The sequence below is a fragment of the Pseudonaja textilis genome, chromosome 2 (genome assembly GCF_049901715.1).
Source record: "Pseudonaja textilis isolate UNSWEBS1 chromosome 2, rPseTex1.2, whole genome shotgun sequence".
In the NCBI taxonomy this organism is placed as follows: domain Eukaryota; kingdom Metazoa; phylum Chordata; class Lepidosauria; order Squamata; family Elapidae; genus Pseudonaja; species Pseudonaja textilis.
Window position 1 is genome coordinate 47,154,811 of NC_141991.1, and position 16,957 is coordinate 47,171,767.

The following is a 16,957-nucleotide window of genomic DNA, read 5'->3' on the forward strand; positions in this document are numbered from 1 at the left end:
CCTGTATATTATATGCACGTTTGCTATGTGGATGCTGCATTTACTGGCTGGCCTTGGACCACAGCAGTTCGTGTATTGATCGGGCAAACGTAAAAGCCCTCCGATTTTATTTTTGGGGTTTTTTTTTTGTTTTTTTCTTCACCCACGCCCACACCCTCCCGCCTGAAGCTCCCCTAGAGAGAGGGAGGGAGGGAGGACCTAGAGAGGTTTGCAGGCAAAGTTGCGAGTCATCAGGGAGGGGGGGGGTCGCGGGGGCGATGCCGTGTGAGCCCGAGCTGCTGCAGCGGCAGGAGAGAGCGGGCTCTTCAGGAACGAGAAGGGGCCGAGCCCCGTGGGCAGCTGCTGCAGCAGAAGCTACGTCCGACTGAAGGAGGAGGAGGAGAGGAGGAGGAGGAAGGGAGCAAGGCGGCGGCGGCGGCGGCGTGGAAGCATCATGAATCCTGTGAGGCGTCGGGCGCTGCGGCTGCTTCTGGCCTGGGGTGAGCCTTTCTTCTTTCCGGGTTTCCTTCCTAAAAAAAAAAAAAACAACGGGGCGTGGGGTGTTTGCAGCCTCGATCCGGGAGGTGGTGGAGGAGGAGGAGGAGGAGGAAAAAGAGAGCTCGGAGCCCAACGCGTCCTGGACAAAGACGCAGGCGGCGCGGAGCTGGGAACGGGGCTCCGGGCTGCCTGCTTGCCTGCCGCCGCCTATAGAGTCAAGGTGGGAGGGTTCTCCAGCCGCCCCCTGCGGGAGTTGGGCCGGTTTTAGCTGCTGCTGTTACTGCCGCCGCCGCTCTTTGCTCGCTCGCCGCGTTGGGCTCCTTTAAGGCGCGAACAAGAGGGGCCGATCGGTTCGCCTTGTGGTGGGAGCCCGAATGGGGTCCTGAGGCTTTCTTGTCAGGAGGGAGGTGGGAGAAAGAAGAGCCCACCAGGAGGAAGCACGTCTTCCTTTTGGCCGGGCAAAAAGGGCATTTCTTTCCCTGAAGGTTGTTTCTCTAGGACGTCACCTCAGGATTGTAAGAAGTTACTTTCCTCCTGGCTGCCTCAGTTAGACGCTGCTGTTCTCCCCCCCACCCACCCCCAAAACCCCTCTTCTTTATTCTATTCAGGAGACATAAAATCCTAAAAGAAGCCAACCACACTGTACCCTAACATGTTTTATGCCCAATATGATTGGATTAGGGTTCAGTGTCTCAACCAAATCCAGAAAGCTAACCTTCCTGAATAAATCATTGGAAAAGCAATGTCGTGCGAACACGACCATGACATAGACTTTAAAAGCTTCTTTCAATACATTATGCTAAGTTGTGGCTTGTTTCACCATAGTGGCTAGGTTTGCACAACATGCTAAGATGGAAAGCAGGGTTTCTAAATTACATATAGGTTCACACAGAGCATTGGGCAAAAGTTTCAGTAAAAGTGACATCCACGTCGATTTTTATGGCATTGATGCCAATAAATAGGGAAGATGTAACTGAATAAGTAGAAGTAACAGAATAGTTTAGATAACCAAGTGTGCATCCTGGGCTTAAAATTAGCCAGATTTGAATAAACTCTGAACAGTTAAGAATAAGATCTAAGCAGGAGAACCTGGGGTGAAAGGAGCTGAAGATGGGGGTGTTCTTAAAAGATATACTAAAAGCACACTTACAAATACTTAATTTCAGTGAGGGGAAAATGGAGGCAACAGAAGCCAGTGGGGCTACCAAAAAGCTTTGTGAAAATTGAAAAATGAAAAGAGGAGAGGTCAGAAAAGAAAAGAACAGGAGTAAGTAGATTGAAACTGTAGAGCTGGCATCAAGAAACATGCTCAGAATGAGCTGAGAAATGCAAAGAAAAGTAAAAATGATTTTAAAAAAAGACTTCTTCGGTTTCATTCATGTATCCTAGATAGCTGGTAGAAGAGGAGAAAGAGGGAAAAGCAGATGGAGCAGACTACAAATTGGTGAAACATCAACGTCTGGGGAGAATCTAAAGCAGATTGTAAAACACTTTGGTAACACTTTGAATATTTTGCAATTGTTACCAAAACTCAGTGTAGATTTATCAAAAACAAATACTGACAGGGTAGCTTCGTCTAATCTCTTGGTCAAATAACTTAAAAGATTGTAGGTATGCCTCTTGGTGTATTTCAGCTGCTTGAAACATTCCATGATGTATAAATTGATAAGCTAACTAAATGTGGGGTGGGTGGCATAGCAATTAAATGAATATTAAATGGATACACACACACACACATACACACACACCAAGTCAGTATTGACTCCTCGTGACTGCTTGAACAAGTTCCTGCAATTTTCACAAATGGTTTTGCCATTGCAGATATCAGTGTCTCCTCATCAAACTGATACAAAGTAAGATCACAATGAATTTTCTTGGGTCTTCAGCTTCATGTTTATTATTGATTTAGATGAAAGGTGACTAGAAAATTTGTCCAATGGACAGATGGCACAAAGCTAGTTGGATTAGCTATTATCCTAGAAGACTAAGATAAAACTCAGTGGGATTTAACAGAGACAAGTGAGAAGTTCTTTACTGGGAAACAAAGATCAAATACACAAATATTGGCTACCCAAGTACTGTATGGTTTAGTAGTGATATTTCTGAAAAAGTTAATTGCAAAGAGAACACAGTAGGAGCTAGCAATTTGATTTGGCTGCAAACAGCAAAATGCAATTTTAGACTGCAACAACAAAAGTATTGATTTCTAGTAATGGGAAGTAAGTATTCCACTTGATTCTAGCTTGATCACACTTCATATCTAGTAGTGTATCCACTTTTGGACACCATACTTCAAGGAGTCAGAGAAATTAGAACACGTTCAATGAAAGGCAGCGTAGTTCACTGGGAGATCACGTCTTATTTTGAAGGAGCTGGGTGCATTTAGGCTTGTAAAAAGATTGTAAAAGATTGACTAAAGGGATATGATAGTATTCTTCAAATATATGAATGGACGTCACATGGGGGAAAAATCAAAGTATGTTGACCTCTAGAATAAAAGACTCCTAATAATGGATTTCAGATACTGAATGCCAAATTCCAGCTGAATGTTTGGGAGGGAAGGTTTGGGTTTTAAAAAAAGTTTTAACAATTTGCTAGTGGAACTAATTTCCCAGATAAATGGTAAACTCTGTTTCATAATATATGTCCAGATGTCTATGTATACCTTAATTTGCATGCATAAGCAAAACATTCTGGTCATGGAAGAGCTGGTTGGAGGTGGTCTACATTTGGATCAGAATCCTCATGCTGTGGGCACAGACTTGAAATAAGTGCCTTTGGTCTGAGCATGGACCCAAAACACATGTATTCCAGAAAGACATTTTCAGGATAGTGAAAAACAGGAAAAAGTCAAGGTCAGTGGCAATTATGCTGGTTAAGTAGACAGAAAGGAAGACACTGAGAATGATCAGGGGAAAGATTTGTAAGCTCCTCTGTGTGCCATTGAACTCAAGTATGCATATCCAATTGAGCAGCCTGTTCCAATGACTTCCCTGGCCTATCTCCTTTTAGCCACCTTTGCTGCCCTTCTTTGTTTGGGATTCAAAACAAGATACATTTCTTATGGCATGCATGCCTGTTACTTTGGTTGATGCTTTGAGCAGCAGGTTGGCCCAGTGGCCTTTTTCAAGTCTATGATGCTAGGAATCTTATCTGATATGAGAGCACATAATGTTTGTAAATTAGCATGCTATGCCGCCTTATCTAATTGTGCTTTATTTATTCTTAAACAAACTACTGTTTATGATCACATTATTACTTGTGTCTGTAAGGTTAAAAAAAGCCTTTGCTTGAGACATCTCAACAGTCCAGTTTATGCTGTAATAGAAGAGAATATCTGTAGCCTAGGATTGAATTGAGGAGGGCTTGGTGCTCTCTGAGCTTGGTCATTTGCTAACAGTTGGTTGTTTCATTACCCAACTAAGTAAAATCATCAATGCTAATGAGTCTGGATTTTCTCTCTGTTAATATACAATAGCTTGTTCTGCCTGTAGTGTTGGAAGTCCACTTTTCTTTTTGGTAGTTCCTTGATTTGGGTATTATTTTCTGCTTGACCGTCTGGTGTTAATCCCTGCTTATCTGGGTGTTGGTTGCTGGACCAAGCTCAATCCAAATCCTACACCAAGCTAAATTCAAAAACACCAGGGAATTCCTGGAAGCTTGGCTGATGAATCAGCCAAAAATAGACACACAAAGATAAACCACATTTACATATCATTAAAAAAATACAGAACAGAACATATCCTCTCCCCCAATCAAAAACCAGATAAGCAGGGAGTAATACCAGAAAAATAATCAAACAGAAAATTATATCCTAATCAAGAAACTACCAAGGAGAAATCCACATCCACACCAACACTGACAGGGCAAACTATTGTATATAAACTGTACACTCACACTAGAACTGATGATGTTACCTAGTTGGGTAATGAAACATCTGCAAGCAAACAACCAAACCTACAGAGCACCACGGTTTAAGCTTTATTGTTTGGTGGGAAAAGGAAATCATAATCACTGTATTTGTTTTAAATATTTGTTTCTTATGGTGGAAAAGTTGAAATTTTGCCTGTCTTGTGCTATTCTTCTTGCATGGAATGAAACCTCTGTCTATCAAAAATACTTGTTGAAACATTTGTCAGCTTTCAGCAGTTTGAAATGTAAGGGTTATTCTCTGCCGTCCCCTTCTTCTTTTGCCCTCAATCTGTCTCAGCATTAGGCTCTTCTCCGGTGAGTCCTTCCTTCTCATTAGGTGGCCAAAGTATTTGAGTTTTATCTTCACGATCTGGCCTTCCAAAGAGCAATCAGGGTTGATCTCCTCTAGGACTGACCAGTTTGATCGCCTTGCAGTCCAAGGGACTCGCAGGGGTCTTCTCCAGCACCATAGTTCAAAGGCCTCAATTCTTTGGCCCTCAGCCTTCCTTATGGTCCAACTTTCCCAGCCATACATTGCAACTGGGAAAACCATAGTCTTGACTATACACACTTTCGTTGGCAGGTTGATGTCTCTGCTTTTTAGTATGCTGTCTAGATTTTTAAAAATAGACAGAAAGTATGAATTAGACCCATAGATTGCAAGAACTGATATTCAGCCCTGCAGGCAACAATTCTATGAGACTCATTTTGTTTGAACATAGAATCATAGGGCCACAAGGACGTTGGAGGTCTTCTAGTCCAATCCCCTGCTCAAGGCAGAAGACCTTATACCATCCTGGTTAAATGGCTATCCAATCTATTTTTGATGGGAGATGGAGCACCCACAAATGTCTGGAGGCCAGCTATTCCATTGATTAATCGTTCTCAGAAAATTTCTCCTTACTCTTAAGTAGGATCTCTCTTTAACTAGCTTCTACCCATTACTTCTTGTCCTGCCTTCTAATGCTTTGGAGAATAAATTGATGTCCTCTTCTTTGTAATGGCCCCTCAAGTATTTGGAAGATAGTTATCATGTCTCCCACTCATCCTTCTCTTCGATGGGCTAGACTGGGGTCGCCAACCTTTTGGACCTCAAGGACCACCAAACTCATAATTTTAGATCTCAGGGACCACTAACTGGTTCTGTGGGTGTGGCCTAATTTGTGGGTGTGGCTTGGTGGTCATGTGACTGGCTGGGCATGGCTTGTATGTAAATATTATAAATATTTATATAAATATTGAATTTTTTATAAAAATAGAGCAACTTTTACACAAAATCAGGCAAAGCAGGCAGGCAGACTGAGTTGCTCACAGAATCACAGATTCATTCAGAAATCTATCTGCCATTCGCTAGGTCAGTCTGTCACATAATATTTGCTTGCAAGCAAACTCACAAAATTAACTCACAACACACCATGTATGTAAATATTGAATTTTTTTATTTAAAAAAAGAGCAACTTTTACCCAAAATCAGGCAAAGCAGGCAGATTGAGTTGCTCACAGAATCATTCAGTGATCTATCTATCTGCCATCGGCTAGCTCAGTCTCTCAAATTTGCTTGCCGTGAGTCTGCACTGAATTTGCTTGCAAGCAAACCTTCAGTCCTAAGGGAGGTTCGGCTGTGTTTAGCTAGAAAGCAAGAAATCCAACCATTTCCTGCTTCCTAGCTAATCTAAATCTCCTGGCACAGCAGAACAGATGACGGTCGGAAAAAGGAAAAATAGCAACTTAGCAGACAAGTTTGTCAGGTAAGGAGTGAGTGGGCGGGGAGGGTTCCCACGGGCCATGTGGGCTGAGCAGCCCTGTGTTTCTGCACAGCCTGGATTAATTGCTTTGTGGGGTGCTCTGGGGGTGAGATTTCTCTGCGGCCCACCAAAATTTTCTCATGGTCCATCAGTGGGCCGTGGCCCACTGGTTGGTGACCACTGGGCTAGACCTATGTAGCTTCTTCCACTGTTCACCACCATTTGAGGCTGATTCTTGTCATGATCATGGAAGAGTATATACTTTCCTAGGATGTCAGAACAGATCAGTCCCAAATCTAATCCCTTTAACTGAGTTGGATGACAGGTCCTCTTATCCCTAGCCAGCATGGATAATTTCAAATACATCTACTACCTGAAATGTGTTTGAATATTTGTAGCTCGGGTTGGTAGTTAGGCTGTTGGTTTGAGCTCTGAGCTTGGCAATTTGGTTGCAAATGTTTCATCACCATTCAAGGAGACATCGTCAGAATGTTTTGAGTTATGCTCGTCTGTCAGAACCCAGGTCTTTAAATAGCTTTTTATGAGATGCAAATTAGTCTGATCAGACCCTGACTCAGAAATATCCAAACAAACAACAGACTAATTTGCATCTTATAAAAAGGTATTTAAAAACCTATGTTCAGACAGACGAGCACAACTCAAAATGCACTGGTGATGTCTCCTCGAATGGTGATAAAATGTTTGCAACTAAATTGCCAAGATTGGAGCTCAAACCAACCGCATATCTAATATCCGTTCCATACCATTTTGAGGAAGGCTCTTCCAGACTATAAAGTTAGTGTGATGGAACTGTAAGAAAAGGTTTTTGGACACACATTGAAGTCAATTCAAGGATCATAACCTTTTATATACAGTACTCTTAGTGGTTCCAGGTTTGTAAAGTACAGGTACCATTCTCAGTAAACTCTTGTAAAGATAAATGAGGACATGAAATGAAATGCACTTTCTAGGCTCAAACTACAGGGACTATGAAACGATCAACTATTTCTGGTGAAACTATTTTGCTGCATACTTTCTTTATACGGGAGTTTAAAGGCAGACTCTGAAAATGGCCTCTGGGAAGTTTCTAAGATGGCTTTATAGAAAAGAATTTCCATCATTCTTTACCTCTGATTGTTGGGTCTTAGGCTATTGCAGTGAGGCCTCTAATAAAGCTAAGTAGACCTTATAAAAATGAAGTGTTTTCATATACAGGAAGAAAAAAACAGAACAACTAAAAGCAGTTGATGTTGTGTTGTATAAATGAAATGTGGTCCTTTTCAAATTGCCTGCAAGCAACTGCAGCTGATGGCTATACCAATAAAAGGCAAAATTGATACTTTCTTTGAATGGCAGGAAATGCTAAGAGGGCAGAAAAAGATGAGGAATTCACAAAGTCCAAGTTATGCTCAAATTCTTATACAAGTGCTTATATGTTTAAAGGAAGACTTCCTAATATTTTTTTTAATAGGAATGCACAAGTAGAAGTCTGAAATCTTCCACAGATGGCTTTCTATTTATAAAGTCTTCCTTAAACGCATCCCCTTCTGTTTATGTCTTGACTAGGTTCACAAAACAGGATAGGACAGATTTACTGAGCACTGGTTTTATTAGCCATGGAATAAACTACAGTTGTCTGGCTTTATACAAATACATTACGCCAGAGAGGCAAATTACATTATATTTTAGCATGCTGTAATGTAAAAACCCAGGCTCAATCTTTGAACTGAAAATTAAAAATACAACAGTTCCTTTATCCTGAATCATAAGGACGGCCAGCCCATTCCAGTTCTTATTTCTTCATTGGACCTACCAGATGTGGGCACCAAACTCCAGACAACTGTTAGTACAGAGGGCTTCATATTTTTTTCAGAAAAGGAATCCCTGATCAAGACAAGAGTCAAAGCTCTGGTGATTTAAACAAAATGGCACTATCCAAGTGAACTTCCATAGTCTTTTAGAAAACATCAAGTTCTTGCAGAATAGTAATGTTCTATAACACGCAGCCAGAAAAACCTTCTTTTAGATGACAATATAAGTACAAAAAAATCCACCACATCTCCATTGCCACCTATTGCCCTGCATTTTTGTAGCATAGATCTGCTACCTCTAGCTGATAATTGTGGTCATAATCACTCCTCTCAAAAATGGCTGTTTCATTGTGACGCTATCAAATAAAACTCTTAGAATTGTTTGCCCAAATTTCAATTTTGCAAAGATAGAGATTGTTTCCCTCAAAATACTGCTGTTAACGTCTTCATTGGCTAGAACTAAAATTTATTTTGGACCTTTTAATTCCCATGGGTTCTCATTTGCAGAGTAACTCCTAGATTCCGTAATTTTATGGCAGTGAGAAACAGCAGACACAATCTGAAGCTTGCTACACTGTTGATCTAATTAATAACCAATGAAAGTTGTTGACAGTTAAAAGGCTTGAATTAATTTTCCTCCTGGGGTTATGGGTATCCATTAAGGGGTAACGAGGAGCAAAATATAAAGCATACATGAAGACGTATATTTGATGACAATCATTGTGTAGGCATCATTCTTTAGGGGTCTTCATAGTTTGCTGAAATCACTACTGGGTGTGAATTTTCTCTTGTAGAGGTCATAAAAAGGAACCTGCGTTCTCACGTTGTGTCATACCCTGATGTTGTTAGTTTTATAGTGTAGTGGCAAACTAAGGCCCTTTGGCTACAACATGCCCTTTAAGCTCAGCCCTTTGAGTGAATATTGAAGTCACTAAGAGTAGCGTGTGACGGAACATAGATCAAAATGCACATGTCTGAATAAGGAAAACTACTATAGGATTTATGGATCAATAGGGAACCTGAACGGAAACAAAAAAACTTCATGATGTCCTGTAACTAAGGTCATGTAGTTTGCCAGCCCTTCAGAATGTTTTTTTGGACTTCTTGGTTTAGTCTGCAGCCCTGGGATTTTCTGGGATTAAACAAAATTGCTTAGCTCAGCCAGATGCTGCTGTCCAGCTGAGCTGTCAAGCTAGAAATTGCTACTTTAGAGCTCTTTCCAATATTGACTGGCAGCAAACCAGCAGGTGAGATGACCCAGAAAGTCTCTGCAATTTGAGATGCACTGGGACTAACACTGATCTCCAAGATTTCTTTTGTTAGGTGTCTGGTTGGCCTGTCTATTCTGCCGATTCAGTCTTCATTTCTTCTCCTCTGCTGCCAGAGGTCTTTCCTGGTGGCATTACAGCAGTGGCCTTTCAAAGTCACCTTGAGACAGTTTTGGCGAGAGTTCTTGTGAAGTTTTTCTTACCTTTCTAAAGATCAAGGGTTGATTTTTGCATCATCTCCCTCCTTGTTCTCATCCCCATTAGATTCCTAAGATTTCATAAATAAATAAATCCTACCTCTAAAGGAGGTGAGTTGCATATGTGCACACCTCACAGTTGAAAAAAAATTGGACACATCATAGCAACTTCCATCTGTACAGGTGGACAGGGTTGGGTGACATCCCTCTAAACATCCTTCCTTTCTTTCCGCAGACAGTTCTAACATATTTATAGACTTGCAAGTTTTCTACAAGCCTCTGTGTGATTATCCCCTATGCTTCATCCTGAATCATTAACTAGCATTTGCTTCCCCTCTTGGCTACAAGCTCAGAAAATATTTGGGGCTCTTGGGAATGAGGGTGTGCTAATATCTCTGCAGGGAGTCTCTCTTTCCCTGCTTGGACTGTATCAAGAAGAATGCTGGCCTTTCACCTATGTATTCTGCAGTCCTAATTAGAACTGATTGCTCTGCTGGGCTTCCTAATTCTGCATTCACAATGTTTTGCCATTAAATAAAAGACAGTCAGCAAAAGGAAAGAGGTAGAGAAACGGCTACAAGAGAAGTATCAGGTATTTGCAACAATCCTAGGGTAACAGACAGAGGAGTCCTGTGTGGCTCCCAACCTTTCTTCGTGTGTTCAACGAAAGTCACGGAGATTGCTTCACTTTGCTTTAAATTCAGGGGGAGACTGCCATAGATGCTGTGATCGCCACTCTTTCACCCTGTTGCTTGCGAGTGTGCATGTCGCACCCCAAAGGAGCCCTGGCACTGTTACAAGAATGATATAAGCATATATTTATCCACCCTGTACAATTTTTCTGTCAAGACAAATAACTTACGATGCTTCTGCTTTGACTGCAGAAAGGAATGTAGCAAATTATGGAGTGGAAAGTTTGTGCTGAGTCACAGATTTGAGAGAGCGAAGTTGCAATGCGCTGTGAAAAATATTAACGGGAAAAAAGACTGCCCAACGTATTCCAATATGTGTCCCCAATATCCTTGTAATAAAAATTGTTTTCCTGTGGAATGTCATCTTAGCCTCTAGGGAAGAGGGTGTTGTAAGCAGTTTTCACCCAACAAGACCTTCCCTTTTATTGCTCCGATGTTCTGTGTGTCTTCTTGTCAGCTCTAAAGCAGGGATTGAAATGAATCTCTTCCCGCCTCTGCTTTCTTTCCATACAAAAGAAAAGAGATAATAGCAGAGGAACAGGCAACAGTGGGTTGGCAAATCATTTGTTTTTAGCACTAATTCTGGGTCAGTTTTTCATCCATCTGGCAGTAAAAGAACAAGAACAGTTTTATCTGATCAGAATAAAATTCTGTCTGTAGAGAATAGCTTGAGGTACTGTGGCTGGGCCATAGGTGTCCAGTAGACTGAGTGATCACAGGGACCTCATCATGGGAGCGCTACTTTTGGCCAGGTTGTATGTTAGTTGCAGCATTTGTGTTATTGCATCATAGTGCATGTAACATTTGGATGTCATCCCAGTTTTCTGAAGATGCTAATGGATATTGCAAATCCTTTCTGATAGGTATCTTGAATGATAACATTGTACCACTGAGATATTGTCAGGGATTACTTCTAATCGGACTTGACAAACATCCTCCACAACGTTGCCTAATCCTTTCAAAGGCAATCCCAGTGTTGTAAGGCAATGGATCCCATACGCTGATTGCGTGTTTTGTGAAGATACTTTTCTTCCGTATGTAATGAGCTTTGTGCCACTGTGCCAGGTAGCTTCATCAAATCCAACGGAATCCAAATCCTCATGTTGTTTTGTTGCACATACCCTGGTTAGATTGATGCATTGCACAGCATCTTAATCTATCATTTCTCAAATAAGCCAAGATTATTGGATTCACACATTGCATTAACCATAAATTACAGTTTGCAACCTATATTATATATTATATATATTATAAACAAACCATATTCAAATTTGATGCAACATGTAAACCCTACCATTTTCTCTTTTCTAAACTGTTATATAACCAAATTGTCTAGTAACTATGGTTGAGTTCACACATGGCCATAACTGGAGGAACAAGTGGGGCAAGTGATATTTGAGCATTAGTATGTAAAAGTGGGATTTGTATCAGCTTTGTATCACCATTGCTTGCTGCTTAGTACTAGTCAACCATAATAAATGTTCTGTTCCCAGATTCTGGACAAGAGAAAGAAGAATCTGGTTATGGATGTTACCATAGAACTCAATTAGCCTTGCATTACGTAGTAAGAAACTAACCTAGTCTCTTCAATCTCAAAATTTGAGAGGAAAAAATACAGACAATTAAAGAAGGTCATAAAAAGATGTAGCTAGAGCACAGGCAAGATTCAACCCAAGTTCTATGATATCATTCTAATCCTTTAGTGATTTGGGGAACTTCATTTTCTGCAGTCTGATTGACCAAATGTGTGTTATATCTGTAACAGTTTTCAAAAATTTTCTAAAATTTCCAGTTTTTGAGGAGGTCATTTTGCCGAAAGTCCCAATTCATTGCCCGGGATTTCTGCATTCTTCTATTCTCTGGGCCCCAGCTTAATGGAGGCAATGGTCTTAAAGTTAAGAACTTGTTTTAGGATTAATAATGATAATAGCCAGTAATATGACTCTGCAAGTAACAGAGAATCTCCAATGCTTTCATCTTCTGATGCTTTCTTCAAAAAGAATTTATCCTGGGTAGCAATGATAAAGTAGTATTGTTTGGTTTTAAACATAGCATATTGTGTGACTGCATCCAGTTTAACTGATAAGTTGATTTCATTGGTTATGTGCCATCAAGTCATTTCTGACTGCTAGTGACTACATATATTTTCTCCATAACAATGTATTCTTAACTTGGTCTTTCAGGACTTCCTATGTGGTGTAATTGTCATCTCTATAACTGAGTCCATCCACTTTGCTGCTGACCATCCCTTCTCTTTCATTCCTCTTTTCCCAGAATTAGAGCTGATTAACCATTGTTTAAAAACCTTATACTTTAGTGTGATTTGTACACTCAGGTTTTGCCTGTCTTTTCCTAACAGCTGTATATATCTATATGGAAAGGGAGACTTTTGCAGGTGGCTCCAGTAGTTCATCTTAATTTTCCCATGGCAAGGAAAGAATGATTAATAAATGGCCATTTTTGATCCAGCTCCTTATTTTAAACAGTTTCAGCTAGGTGGGTACTTGGATATGCAAAGGGGAGGCTCTTAGTTTTAAGTAGGAGGGAAGAGAAATGGGCTACCATGGAAAGAAACCGTCTTACCCCAGAAGACTTATCCTGGATAGGATGTTTCAATATCATGGAATGCCATAAAGGCTAAAAAAATGCAAAGAATTAAGCTGATTATAATCATTTACAGAAAACTCTGGGCCTTTGATCCATTTCATTTCCTTTCCTTTACTGAATTTTATTTTTTTAAATTTCCAACTGAACAGAAAAAAAAAATCAGACAAACTGATAAAAACCTAAAGACTCCTTCCCTTCATCCGTTTTAAAGTGTGTTTTCAATTCCTTCCCCAATTCATGGGACAACCAGATGATGTTGCTATTTTTAATCATCTTCATCATGCTTTATTTCCTTTTTTGATTCCTCCTCCCCCGACATAGTTCCACGTAAACAGAAAAATGCACGAGAGGAGTGTAATTCTTCAGAGGGCAGTGGAGGGAATCTTCTAGACTTCTTTATTCCCATAAAGCATACAGGTGGAGCAGAATTGACCAGGGACCCTTGGTTTACTTCCCCAAACACAAATGTTCTTATGAACATGTGTCTTGTACCAATATATTCATTTAACACTCGGACTGTGGGGTAATATTTTCTCTGCTCTTGTGTCTTTTCTACCAGTTTCCCTGTCTTGAAAGCATGGGAACAGGGATAGGACTTTCTTATTGTAGTGGATTTTATGCAGGATGCTTATGCCAGTACTGACATAAGTGTGCTGCGTCTGAACTAAAAGGAGACAACCAAGAGATCAGGGGCTTTGCATGGTTTCACTAACCTCTTTTGCCATTCCATCAGGCCACAAAGTACCTCCTGTAGTGATAGGAAGCTTACACAGGTAGCCTTCGACTTACGATTGAGCCCAACATATCTGCTGCTAAGCAAGACAGTTTTTAAGTGAGTTTTGTCCCCTGTTACAACCTTTCTTGCTGTCGTCGTTAAACGAATCCCTGTAGTTGTTAATGAACCTGGCTTCCCCATGGACTTTGATTGTCAGTAGGTCGCAAAAGGGGATCACGTGATCCCAGAACACTGCAGCCATCATAAATGCATCCTGGTGGCCAAGCATCCAAATTTTTACCACGTAAAAATGTTTACTGACTGCAGGGATGCTGCAACGGACATAAGTGTGGAAAATGGTCATAGATCCCTTTATTCAGTGCTGTTGTAACTTTGAATGATCACTAAATGAACGGTTGTAAATCAAGGACTTCCCAAAACCCTTTTTTTTAAAAAAACTCCCTGAGTTGTTTCTTTTTGCTTTCTTCGATGGTAAGCCTAGGAAGCCAATAATCCGTTATGAAGTACTAGCAAGTTAAACCCTGTTTTTCAGGCTGCTCTTGTGCTCAGCATAAAGCGTTTATGCTTGATGGTGCAGAGGGCTTTTCAAAGGAGTTGTACTGCTCGCATAGCATTTCTAGACTCTGACTATAAATCTTACGGCATTCCTTCTGCAGATTTTTAATCAACCTCTGCCGATTCTCTTTTCCCCTCAGGCATTTGATAGATTCCTGGGTTGAGCTTCCCTCGCCCTCAGCTAGTCCAGCTCCTGACATGACTCCAGTCTTAAGTCTCCTGACTTGATCCATCTGACAGGTGGTTCCTTCAGACAGACCTCCTTTTTGGCTCCACAGCCAGGCTAGTATTTCCTTGGGAGTTTTGTTCTTTGCTCTCTTACTATTTCCTTGCTTGGGCGATACCCTTGCATCTGCCATCCTCTTAGAACCAGCTCTCCCCCCGTCACAGCTGTTAGCCCGAGGAACAAGCCTCCCTTTCTTTGATATCCATCCTCAGTAAGGGACATGCTACAGTCCTCCTGCTGTAATCTTCTTGCCTCCATTGGTGGAATTTTGATTTCCTCTCTATTCCCCAATTCTTATTTCGCAAGAGGGAACTGACCTCGCCTGCACCCACTTTCCCAGCTGAATTCTATGAGCCGTTTCCACAATTATACTAAAGCAATAATAAAGTTTCCTTGTCAAAATCTTGCTATGATTTCTAAATAGATGAAAGGCAGTTAAAATCGCATATGTACTCCTTTCCCATAACATCCTTTGTGAGGAGCTTGAGTTGTGTGGCTAAATTGTTATTATCAGATTCTGACGTACAAAGCACTGTTTTGGAATAGTTAGATACATGCATTTATATTTTGCTTTATTTCATCTTACCTGCCCCATGCTCCAGTTTAGACTCAAAGACCTTTGCTTTTCACAGTTATACATATTTTTCTCTGACACCAACCTTCCCCATGTCTTGTAATACCTAGAGATAAATCTATATTTGAATTAAACCCCAGATTGAAACCTGTGCTTGAAAGTACTCAGTCCTTCCACAGTCATTCCCTTTTATATTTTCATTAGTGTAATTTTATCTTAGCAAGATACAGTACTAGTCTGCTTGATAAATAGGATCATGCATCTTAAGGAGTTTAAACTAGGTAGACAGTTCAGTATTAAATGAGGATAAATAAACTGCTGAGACCTGATCTCCTGCACTAATGGGATTAGTTTTCCTGAAGGCCAAGTTCATCACAAGCGTCTGGGGTTTAATTCAGCTTTAGACCTTTCCATAAGGCATGCATAGAGAATAAAGGAGTGACAAATAGATCTGAAGTGGTCCCTGGGAATCTATTTAAATGTAAACAGAGATTCTTGAGGTCAAGTCTGCAATTTGTTCCTTCATGTAATCATGTTTCTAAAGAAGGTTTTGAGATGCTAATGATCATAATATAATAATTAATAGAATAAAACTATGCAAAACTTTTCTAAACTTACAGCCAGAAGATTCATAAGCCTTTCCTACTACTTCTTGATCTAGTATTGCAATTCTCAATATGTTTGTCAAGAAGTCAACTTTATCAGATTCAACAGAACTATGTTAGGAGTAAAACATATTCAGTACTTCACTAAAAATAGAACTAATCTGATATAAATCCATTCTGATTAGAATAGAAAATAGAGAATCACTGTTTTTCCTGCAGTCCAAGAAAACTATTCTACTTCATGTGGTAAAGGTATAGATTGTAAAAAGTTGAATTCTGCTGCTAGCTTCCTAGGAACTTAGATTGGAATTAATATTTAATTGCTGGTTTATTACGTTTACTATATATTCCAGCACAATAACTCTTGGTGGTTTGTATTTAAAATGGTAATACTTTGAAAAGAATGGAAAGACTGATAATTTTCCCAAGTATATTATTTACCATATAAATATACGCATCAAGGGTCTAAGATTTGTCTTAGGTCTGCTCCATGTCTGCATATGGCAACTTTTTTTTCTTATTGTGTATGAACAGTAATAGAATTTAATTTGTTGTGCTTTTGTTCTGCATAACAATGACTCATGTTGGCATCTCATGAAACTATGCAATAGAACTGAGTAATAATGAACCAATATATGTGTCTTCATCAAATGGCAGTTGCTGGAGGAGCTAAAGCCAAGCAGGGTCATTCCTGATTTGTATTTGCATAGGATACCCCCTGAGAACCCAAGGTTGTAGGCTGGCCCTGGAAGCTGAGCAAACATTTGGGAAGTCAGGAACAGCCAGGTTCCTTTTGTACAACTGTCCAGAAAACTAAGCAGATGTCTCTGTGGTGTCCCTAAGACCTGAGCTTAACCCATGTCTTCCAGACAGGTTAGATACTAGTATCAATACTCGAATAATATAAGTAGCTCTGGGGATCGTCCTTCCCATGGCTAAAGTCCAATTATATGAGCATTGTATAACTACTTATTGCTGCTTGGGTCCACTGCACTCCATTTTTACTTGAAGGTCATTGGAACTGACTACTGGAGTTACTGAATTTGAAAATCAAAGGATCCCAGCATCGTCATACTGAGGTGCTAATAATAGCAGAGTGACAGCTGCTATGTGAGGATAAAAACAATCCTAGACACAGTTCTGTCACACACACACACACCCTTTTTTCTTTTTGTAGCTTCCTTGCAGACCAAGCAAGAGGTGTACTGAAGCAAAATCTAATCTGATCTGCAAAGATACAGATTCTATAATCAAGCATATTTGGAAATGTTTTGATCTGAGCGCCTGACTGATTCAGCCATGTGCAAATAACACTTGACGAAGTGTGCTATCCACTGGGATGCCGAGAGATGTCTTGGTCGGCTGCTTTATTCTGCAGTGATTTTTCTTTCAGGGTTGCTTGCCTCTGTCATACTTCAGTTTTCACAAGCCTTTGCTTTGTCTAAGCTATTCTCTTTCTGGCTAATTTTGTTTTATTGATCTTAGATGAGATATATGATTGGGGTGGGAGGAAAAGAAGCAGAACATGGGTCATAAAGGTTTCCAAAAATCA

General features: G+C 40.3%; 1 protein-coding gene across 2 annotated transcripts in view; it reads left to right on the forward strand.

Annotated features, from left to right (window-relative positions):
- The first annotated feature begins 399 nt into the window (after positions 1–399).
- PODXL2 (podocalyxin like 2) overlaps positions 400–16,957 on the forward strand; it is a 53,717-nt gene continuing 37,159 nt past the window's right edge. For both annotated transcript variants that reach the window (XR_015741630.1, XM_087923773.1), the window contains exon 1: positions 400–479. Coding sequence is in view for 1 of the 2 variants with exons in the window: in XM_087923773.1 (XP_087779899.1) it covers positions 434–479 (46 nt within the window). In the remaining variant the exon portion in view is untranslated. The remainder of the gene's footprint in view (positions 480–16,957) is intronic.